This window comes from Coffea arabica, chromosome 2e, assembly GCF_036785885.1.
Source record: "Coffea arabica cultivar ET-39 chromosome 2e, Coffea Arabica ET-39 HiFi, whole genome shotgun sequence".
Classification (NCBI taxonomy): domain Eukaryota; kingdom Viridiplantae; phylum Streptophyta; class Magnoliopsida; order Gentianales; family Rubiaceae; genus Coffea; species Coffea arabica.
This window is the reverse complement of record NC_092313.1, coordinates 68,455,184-68,480,823: the sequence shown is the minus strand read 5'-3', so window position 1 is coordinate 68,480,823 and position 25,640 is coordinate 68,455,184. Positions and strand designations below refer to the sequence as shown.

The window sequence follows — 25,640 nt, the reverse complement described above, 5'->3', positions numbered from 1 at the left end:
ACCAAGTACTACTGGATTAATGCAAAGTACTTCTTTTCAATTTGAATCTAAGTAAAAATGTTATTGATAACAATAGAAACGTCAATGGAAAGTAAAAAGATGGAATGTGTTATACCATCGAATAAACAAATAAAGAATCAGAAAGAAAAGGAACCCCTGCGGGCCGAATTGAAACGATAACTAGCTAGCAGAAACTATAACATGATCTCCAACTCAAAGATGAAACATCCTCATTTGAGGCAAGATGGAGCGCAACAAATATCCTGCAATGTACTTATATGATCGTTGTGTTGAATGAATTCCATCCCAGCTTATGTATTTATCAGGGTTAGGACATGCAGAAACTCCTTCAGCCCCACACATCTTTTGAGGATCAAAATTGTATGGCCCTGATCCACTTCCACAACAAGCCTTTTGTAAAGAATTTCTATCAAATCCTGCAAGAATTTTCAACCAAAAATTTTAAGTTGTGGGATTAAGCTAGATAATTAATTTAGTACGTATATATACTTAAAAAAAATTTCGGCAAAATGATGGTATGGTAACAAATTAACTTACGTAGACGCTTGGCATGAGACAGGAGCCACAAGTAGGCGTTGTAGTAGTCACCATAGACAATGTCGACATAGGGATATTTTTTCTTCAACACGTTGATTGATGCTTTTAGAACTTCATTGTGAATTTCAGCGAAGTTGTTTAAGTCCTTGAGACAGTGTTTTTCATCATATGCTGCTGAGTTATTGGTGTGGAAGCTACTGAGATAAATTGGTAGACAACCAATTGGGAAGTTACCAGGGATAATAACTCGTCTTGCCCCAAAACCAATGACTCTCTGAAAATAGCAAAAATTAGCAAGATGAAAATAAGATTGTTAAATTTTTATTTGTACATATAAACAAACCCCTAATGAAAAATGCCATTTTTGAACAGTTGCAAAAAAAAGGAATTTGAGAAATTTTTTTTTTTAAAAAAAAAAGCAGTTTTGAGAAATTAAACATACTTGAAATTAAATTAACAAGGAAATTAAATCAAAAACAGAGAGAGCACTCACCCGAACAGCATCTGTAATACTTTGGACAACATCTGGCACTAAACCAGTTAACTCGTCCAAGGTTTTTCTTTGAACGAAGCCATAGTTATAGTCATTGCCTCCAATCTCACCAACAAAGAAAAGGGCATGTCTGAGCATTTTCCAACATCCTAGGGTTTAGATTAACAAAAAAAGAAATAGGATAATCAATAATTGTTACCTTAATATATTCTTGATCTGTGCTAAAAAGTTAAATTAATTTGCTAACCTTCTTTGGTGTGACAAGTGGAGTTGAAGTGGGAAGCCATCCATTCCAATTGCACGCTAAGGGAACTATTGGTTGCTGGATTTGTAATGTTTTTAGCTTTCAATGCCTCTTCTGATAGAGCAGTAGCTCCAGCAACAGCAAAGTTTACCCCATGTTTGAAGTTTGCATGAGCTTTCTTGTAAGGTTCGAGGTATGGAAGACCAAATGCTGTTGCTGTTAAACAAAGTTCAACAATCTTAGTTGCTAATACGATTAGGAGTATTAAAAAAAAAAGAACCAAAATACGGACGTTCTACAAGAAAAATTAGGCCTAGTTTTTCCTCAAAAGAATTAATTGGAATTCTGCCTTGTTTGAAAAACTTTTTTGCAAATTGCGAGAAAATTCTCAACTACAAAAAAAAAAAAAGTAATAATAAAAAGTAGTTTGGGATTAATTTTGGTGCATACCGAAATAGTCAACCATGAGGAGCCCATTAGAACATCGACCAGTAGGTTTTCCAAACGTTGTCTCGCCATAAGGGGGTCTAGTGAACAAGAAACCACTGCCATGGGGACTCTCTAAAACAAGGTTTCCAGTATCAGAAATTGAGTCACCGAGCTGATATATCTTGTCAAGGTGATACAGCCTTCCCAGTTCACCTGCTTTTTCAACATTCATAAAACCGGCCATGGTACCTCTGAATTTTCTTGCAGTGCAAGCATGAGGATGTAAAAGAAGAAGAATTAAGAAGAAACTGAGACAAATAATGGAGATATGTTGACCCCTCGTAGCCATTGTTTCTTAGAAGATAACAAGAAAAAAACACGATTTGAATTGTTGATGTATAAAGTTCCTATGATTGATAGTGCTGAATATATAGGCACCAATAGAATTCCATTCACTTTAGGATTAGAGTACCAATCTCCTAGTATGTTTGACAAGGAAAAATACTAGGATTAGAATTGTTATGCTAGTATGTATAACAATTTCCTTGTTATACTAGTATGTTTGACAAGGAAAAAATACTAGGATTAGAATTGTTATACTAGTATGTATACCAATTTCCTTGTTATACTAGTATGTATAACAAGGAAAAAATACGATTTGAATTGTTGATGTATAAAGTTCCCATGATTGATAGTGCTGAATATATAGGCACCAATAGGATTCTATTCACTTTAGAATTAGAGTACCAATCTCCTAGTATGTTTGCTGAGCGACAAAATCCAATTTCTTTCAGGATGAGATCATAAATCTCTCCTAGTATTGTTGGGATCTGGTGTATATGAGAAATAAAACTAATTTCTGTGGAACTAGAAATCCAAATGTTTTTTGGATTCAAACTATTGTAAATATATATATTGTTAATCACGTAGAACCATTCTAAATTGTTGGGTAAAAAATTTGTGGAACCTCTAAATTATTGCCATTGTTTACTTTTAACCCCTCATTTAAATTTTGTTTTTGATTGATCCTTGAATAATTAAAACTGTATACTTTAAGAACTCCCGGTGACTTTAGAATTAAATCCAGTTAGATTTAAATGGCATTTTTGTCCATTCATAACTGAAACATTAAGACCAACACAAAAAATCTGAAAAAGAGCTAACCCTTTAATTTCTTAAGCACACCATTGAAACTAGAGGAGTTTTACTTCATTACTAGTGTGAATACCCATGCTACGCACGGTACTGACATTATTGGAAAAAATGAAAATAAAATGGTTAATAAAAAGGTTAAAAAATTGTACCAACACAATTAAAATGTAATATCTGCCCAACAATAGTTTGAAATATGATAGAATGTGTATATCATTCAAGAACTGCCTTTTTTCGGAAGATAGATTCTGAAAAAATAATAAAAATTTATATTAGAAAATGAATGATATATGAATAAAAATGAATGTAATTGAATGTTGTTAAAATGAAATACTTCCAAATATTATGCATTCGATTTAATAATCTTGCATGAAGTTGTGAACACTCTTCACACCAATCAATTTTTAGTACGAAAGCCAAAATTGGTGATTTAATTAATTCTATTGAATTTTGTGAAGTGCGTGCTACAAATGAAAATGCACGATCTTTGCATGAATTGATTCGTTGGTTGAACAACATATCACTATTTTCCTGAAAATTAAGTACGTACGAAATTCAAAATTAGTATATTTTTTTACATAGTTTATAAATAACATTATAAAAAATATATATATCAAGAAATTATACCTTCCTTTGTAATTCTCTGAGATACGAAACATCACAACTAAATACGAATCGTGCATGTCTGTCTTGTAGATTAAGATGTATGTTACCATTGGAATCTCTTATTTGTATGTTAGCATTGTATCTGTTTGACAAATAAAATGTTATATACAATACAGAAAAATATGTTGAAATTAAAAGTACACGAAATTAATTACCTAACAACAGTGTCGACCACATCATTACAATCAATGTAGACCAAAGTGACAAAGAATCAGATAATGACAATCTTTTTGTGATAAGAAACATTAACTCTTTTGGCCTAAAGGTACGCAAACTGTCATCATGACAATATCAAATACTATACATAATTATCGAACTCCAAGAATCCTAACTAAGTCGCAAACAATCTGAAAATGTAAATTTTCTATCGTAAGAAATTTCTCATATCAAATTCCATCATTTTTGTATCTAGAGGGAATTTGGTTCTATTAAAAGTCAAATACCAATACTTGTGTCATAGGGAAAAAAGATGACATAAAAACAGTGATGGACATCTATTGCTCTGACTATAAAATAAATTTTTATGTTTACTATGGCATAATAAGTTGTTATTGAATCATGAGAAAATGAGTCTAAAACGATGACCAATTACCTAACATTTCACTTCTATTTAAAGTCGAAAGACAATAACAGCAATAATCAATCGAAAATATTACATTATTGAGAATAATATTTGAAAAACAATGGAAATGCAAATGTTTAAAGAATAAACAGTACCGGAATTTCTAATTTGATGCGAACGACGTTTTAATCGGTGTAGTTGGGATTTTGTCGTTCGAATTTGATGTGAGATTTCTCTTTCGTCAACGCAAAGTTGCTGAAACTTTTCGAACTGCTGTGTGGAATCATTGCGGTGTACGTTTCGTTATCTAAACAAATGTTCCCTCCTTTGCAATCTTGCGAGTTTGAAATTTAGCTGTCATTGAAATGCTTGTAAGCGGGCATGTTCCATAGTGAAATTAGGTTAAGAGCTAAGATGGATACCATAAAAAAGTTGAAGGAGATAATAAGTTCTTGGGGAAAACGCAAGAAAGTTCTCTTAATTGGAGTGAGCACGCAAGAAAATTGAATGAGGATGCTATGTTTTGGAGGACTTTTAATTGGAGTGGAATTCTTAAATTGGAGGACTCTTAATTGGAGTGGAAAAGTGGGGGAAATGTAGGGAAAACGTGAGCATAATTATAGGATTTTTAGGAGCGGTTGTAGGATTAGTTAAGAGATAAACATTTCTTAAATTGGAGGACTCTTAATTGGAGTGGGAAACGTGGGGAAAATGCGAGCGTGTTTATAGAATTTGTAGTATATTCAATAATTTGAAAGTATATTCAAATCACCGATGCGGTAAAGTTTGCCTAAATAAGCTTTACCGTGTCCTAATTCCTTGCAAAAAAAAAATGCTAAATAGTCCGAATTGGCATTGCAAGTTACGGCAACATGCCAGTGGCATCTAGTTCTAATTTTTTTGGGGTCAAAATCTAGTCCTAATTGGTTCTACTGTTTCTTGATCATGTTGTATGCTTCCAAATTCTACTTAGCGTGTAATAATTGATAATGATTTATTCTATTCTTTCGTGGTATTGGACAGGCGAAAATCACACCAGAAGTGTGGTAAATTTACTATAAACTCCTAATATTATCTCCCCTAATTTTTGTATGCTTTTTAAAAAATTTAAACTTTTGGCAACAATAGGCTAGTCATGCAAATAAGAAAAAAAAAAGGGACTAGTCACACATCTCATTCTTTGCCCTAAAGAACTCAATTTAGCAAATTTCTTAGAATAATGGTGAAAAAAATCATAACAATGGAGGAACCTGGGTTTGTTTCTTTTTTTTTTTTTTGGATCTGAAACAGCCCTATCCCTTTTTAAAAAATAAATAAACTGGCCATCTTACGTTCATTAAGAAAGGGAAAATTTTTTGGTCACTACACATGGATGTCCGGCCATCCTAAAGGGCAAAAAAAAACAATTGTTCCGTTCTTGCAATTTTTTTTAGGGTTAAATATAGTAAGCCCCTTAACTTTACATTTAGTTACACTTTACCCCCTCAACTTTACATTTAGTTGCACATTTGTGACGTGATTGTAATTTGGAAATCTCATTTGTAGGGGTGGTTATAGGATTAGTTTAGTGATAAATATTTCTTAATTATAAAATGTAAAATTGTATTAAAATAGCATATGAATGAGCATTTGTCTTTAATTAAGGAGTAAAAGGATTTAAAGTATAAATAAGAAATTATAAACGGTTTATGAAGTAGATAGTGGGAAAGTTTTAAATTTTAAATTTGACTGGTGATAGGGTTGGGTCAAAATCTAGTCCTAATTGGTTCTACTGTTTCTTGATCATGTTGTATGCTTCTAAATTCTACTTAGCGTGTAATAATTGATAATGGCTTATTCTATTCTTTCATGATATTGGACAGGCGAAAACCACACCAGAAGTGTGGTAAATTTACTATAAACTCCTAATATTATCTCCCCTAATTTTTGTATACTTTTTAAAAAATTTAAACTTTTGTAAAGAATAGGCTGGTCACGCAAATTAAAAAAAAAGGGACTGGTCACACATCTCATTCTTTGCCCTAAAGAACTCAATTTAGCAAATTTCTTAGAATAATGGTGAAAAAAATCATAACAATGGAGGAACCTGGGTTTGTTTCTTTTTTTTTTGGATTTGAAACAGCCCTATTCCTTTTTAAAAAATAAATAAATTGGCAATCTTACGTTCTTTAAGAAAGGGAAAGTTTTTTGGTCACTGCACATGGATGTCCGGCCATCCTAAAGGGCAAAAAAAAAATTGTTCCGTTCTTGCGATTTTTTTAGGGTTAAATATAGGAAGCCCCTTAACTTTACATTTAGTTGCACTTTACCCCCTCAACTTTACATTTAGTTGCACATTTGTGATTTTTTTGAAACATGATTGTAATTTGGAAATCTCATTTGTAGGGGTGGTTATAGGATTAGTTTAGTGATAAATATTTCTTAATTATAAAAATGTAAAATTGTATTAAAATAGCATACGAATGAGCATTTGTCTTTAATTAAGGACTAAAAAGAATTTAAAGTATAAATAACAAATTATAAACGGTTTATGAAGTAGATAGTGGGAAAGTTTTAAATTTTAAATTTGACTAGTGATAGGGTTGGTTATAACCCACTACTTTTTATGTATTAAAATAAATACAAAAATCTAGAAAAAAAAATGAGAAGTTTGGAAACTATTGAGAGGCTCTTTCCTAAAAACCCACTCTGCAATACATATAGATATAGATACTATTGTGGCCAATGCTTTATATTTATTCGGTGACAATTGTTCTTTGGCACAGACATATCATGATTTTGGAATTTTTAGAAATAATTATAACAAATTTTATTTACTATTTACCGTGGTCTTAATACAATTCTAAACCGTTTAAAACTTTGCAACATGATATAGCCATTGTTTGACAACAATTGAAGAATTTTCGTCGTGACCTACAATTTTGCGTTCTTGAAGAAATTTTTTGTCACAATCATTTACCGCAAATTAACACCATCACAGTTTGATTAATGAAAATACGTGTCTAATAGGGCCCAATATTAATGACAATAAACCCATTCAATGTAAAGTGTGTTTTAAACGATACTCCTTAACATTGATTTTTTCTCACTTGCTCTCATGACTATTAGTCGATTCTAATGTTTTATCATCCTTGAGGATTAATAATGTCTAAAAATATATTAAGGATCCTCAACATACTAAAACCTCACTTGTTCTCATGAATATTGGTCGATTCTGATGTTTCACCATCCTTGAAGATTAATAAATGTCTAAAAAAATATTAAGGATCCTCAATGTACTAATAAATAGCTCAATATACCCGTGGATCTCGTTAAATTCTATTGCAAAATTACCGTTCATGATCAATGGAAAATGTCTTGTGAACTCACGTGAGAAGGGCAAAATTATTATTGAAAAAAAAAAGAAAATTAAGAATGTTACTATAAGCAAGAAAACTTCACAGAAAGTCAGTCTCCCCTTTTTGGATTTTTAAACGTTATAGTGTGCACAGAATGTGCACATAGATCCTTTGCTTACCAAATTAATATATATCACATAAATTGGTTCTTCTATATGATTTTGATCGACAACACCTACAGTAAGAGCAATATGTTGACAGAGTTTGTGATTTTTCTGCTTTTTCCTTTGTAGCTAGAGTATTTGTTGCACATGTAACTATGGCTTTTATTCACTTTGCAATGTTAAAAAAGAGAAAAGAATGGTGAATTTGGTTCCGGGAGCTTTGTGGATCATTTTAAAAGAAGAGAATGGTAACTATGGCTTTTGTTCACCATTCTTTGTAGCTAGAGTATTTGTTGCACATGTAACTATGGCTTTTGTTGACTTTGCAATGTTAAAAAAGAGAAAGGAATGGTGAATTTAGTTCCGGGAGCTTTGTGGATAATTTTTTATATACCGTTCTATAGCAGTGTATTTTAAAAACTACTATTCAGTGTAGATGGTTGACATGGATTTAGTGTTTTTTGGAATGTATTTTGAACTATTTTTAAATTTTATTAATTTTTCACCACCACCCGCCATCGCCCTGCCAATCCTGGCTCCTCCACTGTCCCTTTGTCCTCTAATATAGAGAGGAGGAGGGAGGGGCAAGGGCGGTGGCAGTGATGGAGGAGGAGAAGGGGTGATGGTGGTGGCGGATGGTAAGTAAAAGAAGAAAGAGGTAATAGAATTTGTTATTTTTTTATTTTTTTTCGTTAGCTGTATTTGATTTTTTTTAGCTTTTGTTATATATATATATATATATATATATATATATATATATATATATATATATATATATACATTTGGTTAGGTGTATTTGAAATTATTTGTATTGAGAGTGTTTTGGAATGTTTTTGGGATGTGTTATTGTAGAATAAGTAGAGTAATTTTTATTTTTAAATTTTGGTCAATAAGTAGAGTAATTTTATAGTTTTCCATAATTTCTTGGAGTGATATCAAGTCTTCTTGGAGTTAAAATACTGACTCTTCAACGTCAAAATCAAGTTAAAATGTCTTCAAGACATCGTTCACTATATCTATACATACATACATGTGTGTGTATATATATATATATATATATATCATCAACACGATGCTCTTTGTAGTAGTACATCAGTCTCCATTTTCCAACTGTAATCAATTTGTGATCACTTTATTCTTCGGCAGCATTTTTACCTGCAGACTTCTAAACTGAATCACGATACCATGAGATACCCAAAATTTGCCACCTTTCTCATTCCACCTCACACGGAATGCACCATGAACCCCACAATTGCTACAAATCACAAAGACGGATTTGGGGCAAGGACGGTCATCAGAAAGACCGTCCCTGAACGGTCCCCTCACAAAACTGAAGAAGTGGCCAACATCAATCCACGTTGACAAGGTTCAAAACAGAGTCGTTTTGATTAGTGAGTAGGGAAAAAATTACTAAAAAACATGTGTGAGCCTAACGCCTCCGTTACCAACCATTGAAACTCTATTCCACAAATTCCCGCCCAAATTGACTCGTTATGACTATTCATTTCAATTCTTCAAACAAAAAACTCTTTTTAGTCTCCCTCCAAAATGTTGTCAATATTCATCCACAACTTTAGAACTGAAGCAAAATACAATCAGTGAGTAGGAAAGTGGTAGACAAGGGAAGGAAGAAGAGCAGTCAAAATATACTTAGGAAAAGGAAGAACTACCTATTGAAGGAGAAAGTCTTGGAGGCCTAATATCTATAAAGACTTGAGGAAAGTTAGGACCAAACAATGAAGCTAAAGATGACGGAGTCCGAAGCAATGACACCCAATCGCATCTACGTAAACCCTACAGGTAACAATATTGCAAGCCAATGACATAATTTTCATTGTTTCGTGAATGGCATCCCATGATTTTATATCATGATTGTGGAAACCCTATGTATGTTAGAAATCAGATCTGTTCATGGCCCATATGGGAGAGTAAAGTAGAGATAAATTTTGCACACCAAGTGTTTGCAAAAAAGAAAAGGAGAACTTCCAAACCAATTAGTAGAAGGAGTTGTTAGGAGGGGATAAACAGGGGTCGTAACTCTTGCATTAATAGCAATAGTGTAATCATTATATGAACTAAATAGGTACGGGAGATTTTAGGTTGATAAAATAACAAGGAAATTTTGAAGTCAAATTTTTTTTTTGTTCTGTATGGGTGGATAAGCAGGAACGCCTTATGATGTGCATAGTATTATTGGGTGTTTATGACCGATTACGTTGAAGTAGTACGAGGTATACATTAAGAGTAAAGGTAAAAAAAGTGAAAAAATTATGATAGATTACAAGATGGCCTACCAACTATGCATAAAAGCTAAAAGAGGGAGGAAAGTGCATACACTATTAGACATCAATGGGTAGTACCTCATATTTGAAAATTAATAGTCAATCATACTATAGCAGTGTAGTAGGTGAAATAAATTATTTCAAACTTGATTGGTATGAATATAAATGTCAATTTGTATGTGTTAGGTCGAATGTACATATTGTTGAATGTGACCCACTTAGTGTAATAAAAGAGTTACGAGATGTTTTATTAGTAGTGTGTCCGTACATTATGTTGGACACCTGTTACTTTTTGTGAATACATAGTGATAGTGAAAAATATATTCATGTAATTGTAAATTAGTAATCAATTAACATAATAATGTTAAAGAAAGGTCACATTGAAGGAAAAAAAAATAAAAGGAAGGCAGGGAGGAAAGTGGACATATTGAACATTAATAGTGGTTGTTATCTTGTGTTTGAAAGTTGGTACCTGTTCATACAATAGCAGTCTAGTAGTTGAAGTGGATTGTTTAAAAGTCAATTGGTACAAGTATAGATTTTAATTTATATGTGTTAGACTAAGTGTGCATAGTGTTTATTGTGCCTTACTTAGTTGTAGAAAATGGTTGCAAGATCTGTACATCATGTTGGATAATTATTATTATCGGTGAATAAATAGTGACACTAGACAAACACTTTCATTCAATTGTAACTTAATAATCAATTAACATAATCATGTTAAAGTAAGGTCGGCGGGATTTACAGTGGAAGGGAAATAAATAAAAGAAAGAGAAAAGTGTACACACTATTAAATTGATAATTTGTTATCCCATGTTTGTAAAGTAGTACGTATTTCTATAGTACCAATCTATGGGATTAAAATTGATTGGATAAATGTAGGTTCTAATATGTATGTATTAGGTTAAATGTACTTATCATGATTTTATAATGTATTATGAATGCTGGGTAAAAATCTTAAGCAATTAAACAAATTTTTTTTTTTGGTCCAAAATTGTTACAGATGACATGAAGGAGATCGAGATTGGAGAAATGCTAGCTTAGGAGTTGTTTAATTTGGCTACCAAATGTCATAGAGGATTCTAAAGATTGAAGATACTTTGCATACCAAGGCCAAAGCATCATCCAACAAGCCCAAATCAACGAACAAAGGGAAAAAATCACTACAGGAAACAAAGGTTGCAAATCTAAAATCAAACGACAAAAATTCTGAATATGAATGTGAAAAAGAAAGGGATGATGACAAAGATGCCGAAGAAGATGATTCCCATGAAAACGATGATGAAGGCATAGATGAGGGAGCATCTGGAGTCAAGCAATTTAGGATTCCTAATTTAAAATGAAATAAATTGTTTCTGATCATTGTAACATTACCTAAACAAGTTGTAACTCCTTATTAATTGCTTGTACAAATTCATAATATAAGTGTGATAAATTTAGCAGCTGTTTCTGTGGGTTTCATGCATAATAATCGCGTATCTATTATGTACTTATACAAATAGTTGACATTATCTTACAATCAGTTCAGACAATGTTACATTCATTCCTTGTCCACTTTCTACAATTTGCAAATTCAATCAATATGAATATGAATAATATTTAATAATTTGTAACAATTTTATAATTCTCTCTAAATTCTATACGGTTGATTTACCGATGCCTCAAACAACAACTTTGGCCAACATATACATAGTGGTCGAACTCCATTCTCATCAGATTGTTATCGATGAGTCGATTTCTAGTTCATCATGCTAACTCATGGTTATATCTTATGCATATTTTCTACTACTATAAATATGGTTAGACTCAACATTTCTTAAATTCTATTGGAAGATGAGGACTGACAGCCATCTTTGATGGGGATCTTGGGCACCAACAGTTGTCAATAACAACTATTCTGAATGATATAATATTTTTTGAACAAGGTATAACTTTATATAAACTACTTGTAAAATTTAACAACAGAGACACAAATATTATATATGAGACTCATATGAATAGTAACTAAATATCACATCTCTGTTGTAAAGATGTACAAGTAGTTAAGGAGGACTTACAATTTGTGCAGAGAGAGTTATGCCGTTCACAGATAGTTGATTTGACAACTATCCCTGCCCCAAATCTCTTTAGAGGGTGTTCTAATTTTGTAACAGGTAGTAACTCAATTTCAATTGCTTGTATGTTTGAGTGACATAGATGTTATATACAACTATTACTTGTACATCTCAATTATTATTGACTCATAGTCATGTGGCACTTTCTGATTCTTACATATCTTATGAAAATCATTACTAGCAAAGGTTGTATGCCATTGAGTACAATCATTCCTCAAAGGTGTAATGGCTTACCAATAAGTTATAATACATAGGTAACTATTTGTAATTTCTCATAACAGTGATGCAATTACCATGTCTGTGACCCATATCAACACTGGATAGAATATCACATAGTTATTGTTTAGTTGTACATGTCATGCACTGTATCTAACAACTTATTGAAATAGCATTATACTATCCATGACATGATTCGCTAATTTAATCAACAATCCGAAAAATAAACAGTGGGCAGGAAAGTGAATAATAGCAATATTGCCCAACATTCACATAGTTTACTCTGTAATTTATATGGTTACAGCAAACATGCTGAATAATAATTGACCTCTACCAATTGGCACTGTCCAATTTTTTTTATATATTATAACAATTTGTGAAAATTTTGAATATAGATGTAACAATGCTAAAATCAACTAAATTCTAAGAATGCAGGAAATGGTCTCAATTTTGAAATCAACTAGTACATTTGTCCGAAGAATTACAAATGCCTGGAGCACTGCCTTTAAAGTTTTGAACTTAACACCCGAACTCCATACAACTTGTTTTGTTCTCTTTCGCCCAAGATAGTGCCGGCAATAGAGAGCCATCTTAGCAACAGATAGTTATGCTCCAACTTTAGCTCCAACATGTGGTAACTCCATCCTTGTCTTTGTTTAAGTAGTCCTATCGAACACTAAATTTCGTGGCAAATCCATTTTTATTGTCGAAGTTATACGCTTTGTCTTCTATATCAAACTCCATTCCAATTTGTGAAGGCTCGTCTTCTGTCCATTTCAAGCATTCCACTACATGAATTTCTTTTGTTTAGAGTGTATAAATTCATCAATATTATGTAAACATTCCATAACAGAGTGTATAATTGCATGCATACCTTGTACATGCTATCTTAGACCATGTAGAATCAAAACTCTAACATAAGTTATAGTACATTGCAGTTAAGGACTCATGACAACTGAATCCAAACTATCAATTAAGAAATTGAGCATCCTAAGAACCTAAATCCGACCAGAATCAAAAGAGATAAGCCCAAATAAACCAACATAGGATGCAGAAGAAATGAGGACTATAATTCATTCCTCAAAAACTGCTTTACTCTAGAGCTACTAGTGTATGCTACATTTTCAGCCATCAAGAAGAATAAGCGAAAAAAAAACTATTGCTTTCTGTTCAGATCTACTTTTCTCGTACCTAATTAATATGCCAAATCATACAAGGGAAAATTCTAACAATTAGAGTTTAATTTTGTACCCATAATATTAAATATATATAATTGGAAGAATCTTTCCAAAAGATAAGCAAACTTGCATAAAGGCAACTAAAGATGATTGTTATGCATTACAAAAGAAACTATCTAGCAAAGAATATCCAAACATGTGGCATATATAGGAACAAAGAGATAATAGAATCACAAAAAAACTGCTGAATAATAAAATTTTTTCATAGAATGCACAAGTAAGAGAAGAGGCAACTATAATGTACAAATTATGGTGTCTCTCAATCCGATTATGCAACAGAATACCCTAGTATGTACAACATAACCATTATTATAATAATTCTAACCACGTGTGTTACTCTTAAAATTATCATATAGCAACATGATGACTAAATAGTGCTCTAACAAGACATACTTGTACATATACCAAAACTCAATGTAATACTCATGAAACACATTGTGAATATTTTCTAACGTTGTGTATAAACACCACATGTATATATTTGCTATTTTTGATCTTACATCTACATATCCAAGATTTAATCCCATTAACAACACTTATATATTAACATTATGATAGCAATGATTTTTCACTTGTACAAGCAAATGAATGCACTGTTCTTCTTGGGTAACAATGTGTACAATCAAACAGACACGCTGGACAAATAGAGCATAACTTCTTTTTCATTTAAATATTAGTTTCTACTAACATTGCTACCACTACAATTTCTATCCAATTCATATGATAATCAGCATCATTACCTTCATCAATGTCCGCCGCATTGTTGTAACTATTTGTTCACCCTGTTATAATGTCAACTGTCTTGGCCATTATTGTATGCTACAACTGCAATAGCCTTTTCCAGTTTAGATCACTTCTTGGAAGCGATGTCGATGCAAATACTATGATTGCTTTGGTGTTTATATTTGCTCGTACCCTTGCCGTTCTAGTTATGGGTGGAGGTCCAAATTATCAACATTTAAAACCCACCACAGCAAGACTTTCTAACCCTAATTTGGTACACAAATCTGCATTTGCTATTTTTGCCCTCTCTTCTCTGGAGATAGATTGGTATTTCTCACCATTCTTCTCTTTCCACTATACCTTCAAAGAACTAAAATGAAAACCTTCTTTTTTGTCAAGGTTTTCCCGGGTTTGTTTTCAAAATCAGTTTTGAATTCAAATTTTTAGTTCAAATTTCATATTTTAACAATTCTGTTCCCATATAACACCGTTTATGTTGGTGTTTTTGAAATTAATATTTTTTTTGAAACTTGCTAATTAAATGGTGTCGTTTTGATGCCTTTTTTCTACCTGTCGACGTGGATGCATAATAACCACTTCTTCAGTTTTGTGAGGGGACCGTTCAGGGACAGTCTTTCTGATGACCGTCCCTGCCCCAAATCCCACAAAGACCCGTATCTGCATGTACATAGAAAACTTACGGAAAGAACGAACTAACTTGCTGATGACTAGCTATATGCTACATCTTTTCTTAAGTTTGGATACAAAAAGCTAAATACGTTTTAAGTTTACTGTTTAGATGTGCTCGAAATTGTACAACAGGATAGGACACATCTTAATGGGTCTAGATGATTGAGGAGGTGGTATAGATTTTGATTCTCAATTATTGGAATTTATACAAGGCAGGTAGAGGAGTTTTTTTATTTTACTATTGCACTAAATCAAAAATAGGAATGACCAGTGGATCAAGCGGTTTGAACTCTTGTGACTCCTCCTAATGATTTGGGTTTTAATTCCTACCCATGTCAGGATTGCAAATTTTATCAAATGAAAGCAAAATATTCTGAGTCATACAAGACATGGTGTATGTTTAGTTGCAGAAGTTTCACCAAATAGAAAGAAGCGAGAAAGGGAGAGAGAGCAACAAAACAACATCCACAATGTTTTTTAGTAACACAATTTAGAGCAACTTTGAAAAAGTTATCTTGAAAATAAGTTACCAAGCTTGTCTACTATCTTTACTCGAACGAATTTCTCATTAAACACAGACTTCTTTCCAGCATATTTATATATCTTATATAGCTAAATTAAAAATTCCATTTCCAAACATGCATCTCTCAACTCTATAGCATTTGAAGCATGCCAACCACGGTTTGCCGTCACGATCATGGTAACAATCATGAATATCATTGTTTTACATCGGTCACAACATATTGGCCATAGATCGGGTGATATGCAAATTTGACAATTAATGTTTTCCAAAATTTTTGAAAAAAAAATAAAAATAAGAAATATCATAACAAGCACAATGATCAAATTATAATTACTAAATATCTACATTCATATAGCCAATCATTAAATCTCATATTGCACCCCTAACTTGTAATTAAATTAATCCTCATTTTATATCCCAAATTTTTTATTTTGGACACACTGCACTGTAACTTCTCAAATTAGTCTCATTTGATTCCAATCTTTAATAAAGTAAAGGAGTTTGCTGACAATGACACAATACACAAGTGTAGTAATTGCAAATAATTAAACTGATAAAAAAAAGTAAGGAAACTTTTCCTCCATATACGACGAAATTGGTCTCATATATCATGTTTCAAGGTGGGAAAAAAAACCCTAATGCATAATGTAGACACCAAAATTTTATCAATTCATTTAATCGTTATCTTTTATTTTTAAAAAAAGAATAAGCAGAAATTGTTGTTTAAATGAATTCACTTTTTATTTGATTGTTTTGTTTTGTTTTGTTTCGTAGGAAAGTGAAGAAAAGAAAAGAAAAGAAAAAGGTAAATTAATTAAATCAGATTTTGTAAAAAAAAAAAAAAAAAAAAAATCATTCTTCTCCTTTCAGCTAGTACAAAAACCAGCATGAAGTACAAGTGTTGCGCTGGCAATTTGGATGCAATTTTTTGCTCCATTTTCGTTCCCTCCAAGCCCCAGTACAAGGACACCTCATCCATTAGGATTTGATCAATAATTTTCTGGAATAAAAGCCATCTAATGGCTCTAAAAATTGCAGCAAAATCTGGTTTTCTTAGGAACCATTGATATGAGGATTTAGCCACCCTTGTTTCGTATAAAAAGGCTTCAAAAGATCACTTTAGGGTAAGGAAAAAAAAAAGGGGGTGGCGGAAAAAGAGAAAAGAAATCCTAATGGAACAAAAGCAAAATATAAACATTGAAAAACTCACACTTATGAAGAGATTATTTTAGTTTTTAATACAACTTAATGCACGAAATTTTTTAAAGCATTAATTACCTACCAAAATGCTCCTAAGTGGTTAAGCTTGATTAAATTTAATTTATCTACGTCCTTTGCTATTTCACCACGACTCCAATATAAAGAAATATGGATCAATATTAGCTAGCAATTTATTCTTTTAATTTATATTTTTTGGTTTTAAAATTTTATTTTGTTTTGGCTTTGTGCTTAAATAGTTGTTAGGGACAAGGGCAATGTTGTCAATTTGTGACCTTTGATGTCTTTTCATGTTGATAAGGGTGGTAAGTGAATTTTAAAAACTTTAAGGGAGGTAAGTGATATTATGACACATCTCACCAGTTTCTCAAATTATCCCTTTTTTCGAAGGGCAAAAGTTGCCTCGATTCAAGTGCCCACCCAAATTTGAATTCAAAACATAACAACCCATCCCGTACTCGTCTCACACATTTACCTCATCCGATGGACAATTCAGTCAATTCACTATACTGCAATCCACGTGGCAATGAGTTAATGGTTGGTTCTCTCAACGTCTCTTAATAGCCCAATAGAAAGACAGATGTAACCCCAACAGATCTGTGGCTTTTTTATCGCTGCTGTTTTGCCTCTGTTTTTTTTCTGTTTTCTCTCCCATCCGCCTTCTCCACTTGTCACCATTCTTATTATCCCGCTTCCCAATTTCCAGAGCCAGAAAAATACTATCCTGGAAAAACCCTAGACCTCTCATCTTCCATCCCAAATCTCCAAAACCCAATCTTCAATTCCTTGCATTGCACCACCCAATTTTTTTTTCTTTTAGGGGAAAAATTAGCCCCAAAGATATAGTATATAAGTATTTGAATTGCAGATAGAGCAAAAACCCTGTTGAGTTCAGCAAAGGGTTAATGGCCAAGAAGAAGCTGACCCACAACTCAGAAAAAGAAACCCAGAAAACCCATCACGAAGAATCTGCCGCGTTTGCAAACATTGCCGCCATGGATGATGCTTCTGAGAAGCTTGAGAGCTTGAAGTCCCTCAATGCCAGGCTTCTGAAGGAGACTGTTGAGCGCCGACGGGAGGTGGAGGCGCTTGTGCAGTCAAAAGGGTCTCTGGAATCCGAGCTAACTCGGTCTAACTCGGAGAAGGAGAGGTTGAGGTCCGAGTTGACTCGGTTGAGTGAGGGGGTGGTGGAGTTGGATGTTGAGAGGAGTGTGGTGTTTGCTTTTGTTGCTCAACAGGCTGAGGAGGTGATTGAGAGGGAGAGGGATGAGATTGAGAGGAAAATGAAGGGCTTTGAGAGAGAAATGGGGGAGATTTTGCGGGAGAAAAGTGAGATTGAGAAGGTGACGGGTGAAAAAGAGAGGGAAATCGAGTTGCTGAATGAGAAAATTAATGAGCTTGTGGTTAAGATTGATAATGAGAGGAGTTTCTCGAACGGAGTTTGTGTAGAAAGGGATGCAATGAGGGCTATACTTGATGCTCAAATCAAAGAGGGAAGTGAGTTGGGGGGAAAGTTGATTGAAGCTGAGAAAAGAGAGAAACTTGTCCAAGAAGAGGCTGAAAAGTTAAGGGGTGAGTATGATAAATTGGTGAGGGCAAAACGGGAGAAAGAAAAACAGATTGAGGGGGTGATGAGGGATAAAGAGCTGGTGGAGAAGAGTTTGATTGAGGTCAATAAGGCTATTGAGAAAATGAAGAAGGAGATTGAGGGGGTTGTAAAGGAAAAAGAAGGGATTGAAGAGGAGAGGAAAGTGGAGATGAGGAAGAGAAGTGAGTTGCAGGAAGTAGTAAATGGACTTAATGAGACGGTGGGGACTATGCAGAAGGAGGAGGAAAGATTGCGCGTATGTGTGGCCGAGTTGGAGAAGAGGTGTATTGAAGGAGAGGACAAGGAAAGGGAGATGGAGAGCGAGATTGATGAATTGGTGAAAGAAAAGAGTGAGAGGGAGAAGAGGCTTTTGGGATTGATTGAAGAGAATGGTGTGGTGGAGAAGGATTTAGATGATGCGTTGAAGCAATTGGATGAGCTTAAGCAGAAAATGGAGCAGATAGTTAATGAGAACAGAGAAATTGCTGGGGCTAAAATTAGGAAGGAAAAAGAGATTCTTGAATTGGAAAAACATGTGACTGAATTGAGGGATGCGGTTTCAGGAATGGAAGGGTCCTGCAGGGTTCAGAAGGAGAAAATTTATAGCTTGGAATCTGAAGTTGGGAATTACAAAGATTCCTTGAAGCGAGTTTTGGTTGAAAGGGATGAAGCTAGAATGGAACTTCTTGACGAGAGGGAGAATGGTATAAGCTTGAAGCAGAAGATTGTGGCAATGGAGAAAAATGTTGAAGAAACTGTTGAATTGGTTGAGATTTTGAAGGCTGAAAATGGTTACGTCAAAGCTGAAAAAGAAAATTTGGAGAGCTGTTGCATTAGGTTGAAGAAGGACATAGCTTCTGCTGAGAATGAGCTTACTGTTGCACGCAAAGAGTTGGATGCTACGAAGGCTGAACTAGAAGTAGCAGATGCTAAATCTGAACAGGTTTTGAAAGTTTTAAGGAGGACTGTTGAATTGGTTTGTCCTAATGGTGAAATGAATATAACTGGTGACAAGGAGATGAATGGAGAAATTGAACCATATGTGGCTGAATTGGTAGCAATCAAGCATGCTTTCAAGAGCAGAGAGGACAAAGTAGAGGACATGAAGAGGCAAGTTGAAATCTTGGAGAACTCTGTGGCAGAGGCACACAAGAAGAAGAGCTTCTGGACTATTATGTCCTCTGCAACAACAGTTTTTGCTGCAATTTTACTTGCATATGTCACTCGAGGGCATTAAAATCTTTTTATATCTTGAGGATTATTAGTTATCTATCAAGAATTTAGTCCTAACTAGAAATAATCATAAGCCAAATGGTGCCAAGTTTGGTTTTCTTTCGAACTGCTCTTGATAAGAATTTACTCATGTTCCTTGATGCTGATATCAAGTTATGATATGAAGTTTTTGACCGCTAGTCTGATGATTTTTACAAGCACGCAAGCTTTGCAAATTTATGCTTTGTCCATTCCAATATGTTAAGTCAACTTCTGATTATTGTAGAAGTAAACTCAGCAAATGAATCAAATGATTCAGGTTGGCCTTGCAGGTATTAGCCCAGAGTGAAGTTCAAAGCGAATATGCTTCTTATTTCATTGCTCTAGGGTGTCCAGATGGATATCACATTTGTCTGCTGTCCTGAGCTATGTTGTTCTTTTGCAGTTTTAGGTCTGCGAGGATCAGCCGATCAGGAAACTATACACCTACTTGTTTATATATGTATTTAGCAATTTACAGGCTCTGCCTCTTAATGGTTACATCCACAAAGCATTTGCTGCTCATAGAGCATCATGCCATTTAGGCCTTCATTTTGACCCTCTTAATGGTGGTTGTGTTAATAAATTCATAATCAAACTAATAAACACATGAGATTGGCATTTTCACTAGGTCCTCAATTTGAGATTATACTAAATAGCAAATTAACCAAAAGGCGGAAAAGGGTCCAGATGGTTACTCTACTGGACAAAAGTGAGACAATGGAACTCTCAAGTAACAAGCAATTTCTGTTTTTTTCCCTTTTTCTTGCTTTTTGCATTTGGAATCTGGAGGTCGGGTTTCCAATCATATGTAGCAGGAGCTTGTTTTGTTTGCTAGATAACTTCAATTTGATGGGAGCTAACTAGTAATTTGGAAGTTTTGTATGATTGGTGTAATCCATAGCTTCAATGAACGGGTATTATCGAATGTTTGATAAGATCTAGAATTAGGCCTTAAGCCTTGCCTAGATACCCTTTAGTTAGTGTACCCATTCCCAATTTCTAATGGATTTTATTGTTTTGGCTCTAATAAGGTAGTTGTAGATTATCAGAATTAGCAAGAGAAATTAACATAGAAATAGGGGGGGGGGGGGGGGGGGGGGGGGGAATGAAGAAAGAAACAGAAACCAATACATGGTTGGCATCCAGGCTCAAGATTTCCAGACCCATGTTGTATCTAGAAGAAAAATAAGGAAATAGGGAGAACAAAAGTAACACTGCTTTTGGGTAATGAGCCCAATACAGGGTAAGTTGACGAGCTATAAGAAATCAGATCTTATTGTCAAAACATAAATTTAAGTCAATGTATAAGAAAGTCAGATCTTATTGAAGTTACTTAATGTATATCCAGGTTGACTATTTCTCAGAACAGCCATGTGATCTTGCGCAATTCCAGAAAAGTTGACAAGCACGAGGAGATCTCCGGCATCAGTGGGTTGCACCATTAAATGTTTAACATTGAACGCAATGCAATGAAGCAAGAATCAAAAGTGTAAATTTAGAGTTCTAATACCAGCAGACATCAATCATGGGGTTGAAGCATTCTAATCGTAAATTTCATTCTCGTCCAAAATTGTGTCTCTTAAAATGTTCAACCATTATTGCTGCATTCCTCTTCCTTGCGTCCTTCATTTACTTCTTTTCTCCACTGGCTGATTTTGCAAAATCATGGTCCAGAGAGGTGCATTTCAGGGGTGATTTGCGTGAGGCTAAATTCCCATGGAACAAGCTTTGTTTTGGACAAGCAAACGAGAAGCTAAAGCTTGCAGTCTTCTCCAAATCTTGGCCTATTGGTGCAGCTCCTGGTGGCATGGAACGTCATGCTTCGACTTTATACACTGCTCTTGCTGCTAAGGGGCATGAAATACATATCTTTACTGCGCCTTCTGATAGAAGGGCTCACGAGGACATTCATCGAGGTAATCTTCACGTATATTTCGCGTCCAATGATCATGGCTCCGTTAATTGCTCCTTAGCATTTGACATTTTCAATCGTGAGAACAAGATGAATGAGTTCGATTATGTCCACACGGAGAGTGTATCACTGCCATATTGGCGTGCAAGAGTGGTGCCTAAAGTGGCAGTAACTTGGCATGGGGTGTGGTATGAGATAATGCATTCAAAACTGTTCCAGGAGCTCTTATCCAACCCAAAGGAGCAATTGCCCGGACCAATGACTGAGCTACAAGAAGCAATGCCAAGGTTGCTTAATGAGATTAGGTTCTTCTCGATCTATAAACAGCATATTTGCATTAGTGACAGTGCAGGAGAGGTTTTAGTCAACATCTATCAGCTGCCTCAAAGAAATGTGCATGTCATCCTTAATGGGGTTGATGAGACAAAGTTTACGCCTGATCCCATGGCTGGTGCAGTATTTCGTGAAAGATATGGAGTGCCCTTCAATGTGAGCCTAGTATTGGGCATTGCAGGGCGGCTAGTTAGGGACAAGGGGCATCCCCTGCTTCATGAAGCATTTGCAAAGACATCCAAACGACATCCTGGTGTTTTCCTACTGGTAGCAGGTTCAGGTCCTTGGGGGAGAAGGTACGCTGAACTAGGGAAAAATGTAAAGGTTTTAGGCGCACTGGAGCCTTCAGAATTGTCTCACTTTTACAATTCGCTTGATGTGTTTGTTAATCCTACATTGAGGCCTCAAGGGTTGGATCTAACCTTGATGGAGGCAATGCATTGTGGGAAGCCTGTTTTGACCCCAAATTATCCAAGCATAACCAGAACAGTGGTACTGAACGAAGAGTTTGGTTATACATTCTCACCAAATGTGGAGTCTCTTGTTGAAGCTTTAGAGTCAGCGATTAAGGATGGCTCAAGAGAGTTGCAGAGGAAAGGCAAGCTTTGCCAAAGATATGCAGTCTCAATGTTTACAGCTTCTAAAATGGCTTCCGCTTACGAAAGATTTTTCCTCTGTATGAAGAACACTAGATATTGTCAGTACCCCCTTACTAGTGACTGTTGAAATATTCATCTGTTATTCTCCATAAGATAAGTTTCTGGCTATTTCTACGAAATAACCCCCCCCCCCCCCTTCCTCCAAACCCCCTGAAATCCTCCTTTTTCACGGCCAAATCCTCATAATTTTGTTACTTCCCAAAAAAAATCCGCCAAATATGGCTCTATGTAAGTCCTGTGTTAAAGTATGCCTGGACGAGATTTTTTTTTTTTTTTTTAGAAAGGGAAAGGGCCGCTGTGCCAGAAAATTTTTTTTTTTCCTTAAAACCTGGCAGGCCATCGCGATTCTGATTCCGATTCTGATTTGCTTCAAATATGGTTCAGTTTGATTCGATTTGGTTGGAACCATATTTGAACCAAACCAAAATCGGAACTGAAAATTTAAAATTCTCTACAAATATGTAGAAAAATTAATGGGGCAACAATGCCACTACAGGTAGTTTTTTTTTTTTTCTCCCCGACTTGTACCCCTATTCAAGTTCTTAGCCTTCTATTGACGCAATGGATAAACTCGCAAATTTTGCCTGTCAAAGAATTCTTTTAAAGAACTCCAATAGGGGTAGATTAAAGACTCCTTTGTTTGATATTCCCAGAGTTCTCAAGATTGGAGTAGAATCCTATATGCAAACTAGAGCAAATTTTGGGGTTGGGGGAGTTAGGGCTTGGTTAGGTAACATGCAACTCTTTCTCCATGCTTTCAAGGCATTTTGTCTCATTTCCTATCACTTAAAACTCCAACAATCATTAGGTCCGATGGTGATTTAGTTCCCGTCAGTTTCCAGTAAGGCCCAATTAAGTCTTCTCCTAAAATATATTAGAGTAGGAGTAAAAGTACGTGTCAAGTAGACAGGTGCTGATTGACTTTAAAAAAAAAAAAAAAAAACTCCAACAATCATTAGGTCATTTTTTTTGTCTTGTTAAGCCATTTTGAAGATCTAGATTCGCAATCGTTACTGTTGTGATTAATTGTTTGGGTTTAAGACCTCAATTTGATGCACATGGGGTCTTACACTTCAGATTTCTTGAAAATGTGCTGATATTTGACATTCATCGTTTTGACTTCTTTGGAGCTTCTAGTTTAGCTGGATTATCATGGAGTTGCTCTTAAGGCATATGAATGAGGTTTTTAAGGAATTTCACAATAAATGACCTTAGTGCTTGCTAGATTAGATTGCCCATTGTATAAATAATACGGACGAAATCAACAACTGCTGAAAAAAAACTAAGGCATAAAGAATTTGAATTTGAGAATTTTCGCTATAATTATTACAAGGAAATGGGGTTCCAAAAGCGATGTCTTGCTAATCAAGACAATCAAATCAAATTTAAACTATTCAAATAATCAAGTCAAATAAAAAATTTTTAAAAAATATATACAAAATCAAAACAAATGACATATTTATAATTATAATAGAATATTATAAAATTCTTCCTCAAGTCGGAGCGCGTACGTCGCACAGCACACAACTTGGCCCAACTTGGACTTCAAAAAAGTGAAGTGAGATTGATTACGTCCAAGAGTTTTGATAAACTTACCATATATTAAAAGTCTCTTATCATTTTTATCATAATTGTACATATGTAATTTGATTTGGTTTTGTATCATCCTATTTATTTGATTTGATTACATTTAATCAATTTATATTTGAGTTGATTGTCTTGATTACCAAGACACTTCATGTAAAACTGTATTTATGGGCTTCTCATATACTAATTTGATTATAGTTAAATATACACAAAATCTCAAATTATTAATGTAATAGTATTTTAACAACAACTAATTCCTCTGAATATTATCGAAAAAAAAAGTCCAGCTAATGTGACTCTAACAGAGTCAATATCTAAAACTATGCTTGCCGTGCTGACACAAACAGAAACACGGGTGACAGCACTCCTTAAGTTACAACTATCACCTAAGTAATTGCAAGGGCTTGCATATTGGTAATCCTAAGCGATTTATAGAATTTGGAAACCAAAAACATTATAGAGATCGAGGGACCTCCATTTATGAGCTTGGAGGCATAATCACGGTTAACACCTCATTAATTCCATATTAGCAGAATGATCTCAAGGATAACATACGTGCAGATGCATACCATATCAGGATAATATTGGTTATCAACTCCATTAAATTGCTTTCTTACCATAATTAACAACCACGCACACCCCCTTCACTGGCTAGCCAAAAAAATAAAAAAAAGTTTAATGATAAGTTGCCAAAATATTCATAGATGGCAAACAACAGAAGCAAGTATATAGTTAATAGAGCTGACTTAGGTCCTATTTGATAATTCAATTCAACACTTAAACTTAATAGATTCAGATCGTAACACATTCAAACCATTTGATAACCAAAAGTTGAACATCTAAATTAATTAAGTGGCACTGAATTTTCTAGACAAAACTTGCTTCTAAAATTAAGTGATAAGCTATTCACTTATCACTGAATCTGATATGCACTCAAATGTATTATATTTAATAGTTAATAATTCAACAACTTAATGGATTCAGACTTTAGATTTCAGATTTCAGACTTCAATTTCATCAAACGCACCCTTAATCTACTAAATTCAAAATTTTCCCCCATCTCGCGTAAGCCTTCAAATCTTGCTACTGCTACAATTATCACTCTTGACAATCAAGAAAGATAACATCAACCCAATTCCTCATTCAAACTCGGATTAGAATAAAGGTCAAGTGCATTACTTGCCAACCAATTTGTGCACATTAAGAATAACAAAAGTTAAGCTACAAAAAATTCTTCAATATGAAAACTACATGCAAATTCAACACAAAACGTTTCGAACCCTGGCGCGAGCTAGGCAGGCGGCCCGCCGATACCCTTGGGTTCGCCCTTGGGAGAAGTGGAGTCGTCACAGTTGGTATCAGACAAAGCTAATAAAACTATATTAAACCACAAGAGAACTATTCCTAATATATACAACCGCCAAAAGTTCTAATTACATCTTCAAAAGTATCGAGTCAATCCACTCTAATATACTATAACCACAACCAGCAGAATATAGACCCTAAGGAGGGTCCTTATACAAACCACCAAAACTAAAACAAAAACAAACATACTATATGTCCAACTATTACAATCAAACCTAACTATGCTAGTGTATGTGCAAAAGTCCCCGCGTCGGCCCCTGCTAAGGAAAACAAAAGGAAAGGGGTAAGCTATAAGCTTAGTAAGTAAACAGGGGCAAAAGCGTAAATTTCAC

At 34.4% G+C, this 25,640-nt stretch overlaps 3 protein-coding genes and 1 long non-coding RNA gene across 4 annotated transcripts; 3 read left to right on the top strand and 1 right to left on the bottom strand.

The window, feature by feature from the left end:
- Positions 1-213: 213 nt before the first annotated feature.
- Positions 214-1,968, bottom strand: LOC113729380 (GDSL esterase/lipase At5g03980-like). The gene is made up of 5 exons (XM_027253683.2): positions 1,746-1,968; positions 1,299-1,511; positions 1,052-1,200; positions 559-832; positions 214-437 (listed from the first exon to the last, which is right to left on the bottom strand). The coding sequence occupies exons 1-5, from the start codon at positions 1,966-1,968 to the stop codon at positions 214-216; spliced, it is 1,083 nt and encodes a 360-aa protein (XP_027109484.1).
- Positions 1,969-9,360: 7,392 nt separating this feature from the next.
- Positions 9,361-10,921, top strand: LOC140037359 (uncharacterized). Its single transcript, XR_011841288.1, has 2 exons — positions 9,361-9,406; positions 10,892-10,921. It is a non-coding gene; the product is annotated as an uncharacterized lncRNA (long non-coding RNA).
- A 6,362-nt stretch (positions 10,922-17,283) lies between these two features.
- On the top strand, positions 17,284-19,610 carry LOC113729379 (uncharacterized). Its single transcript, XM_027253682.2, has one exon. The coding sequence runs from the start codon at positions 17,516-17,518 to the stop codon at positions 19,433-19,435; it is 1,920 nt and encodes a 639-aa protein (XP_027109483.1). The 5' UTR covers positions 17,284-17,515; the 3' UTR covers positions 19,436-19,610.
- Positions 19,611-20,600: 990 nt separating this feature from the next.
- LOC113729378 (uncharacterized) lies at positions 20,601-22,573 on the top strand. Its single transcript, XM_027253681.2, has one exon. It carries the CDS (start codon positions 20,978-20,980, stop codon positions 22,421-22,423), a length of 1,446 nt encoding a protein of 481 aa, XP_027109482.2. The 5' UTR covers positions 20,601-20,977; the 3' UTR covers positions 22,424-22,573.
- The last annotated feature ends 3,067 nt before the right edge of the window (positions 22,574-25,640 follow it).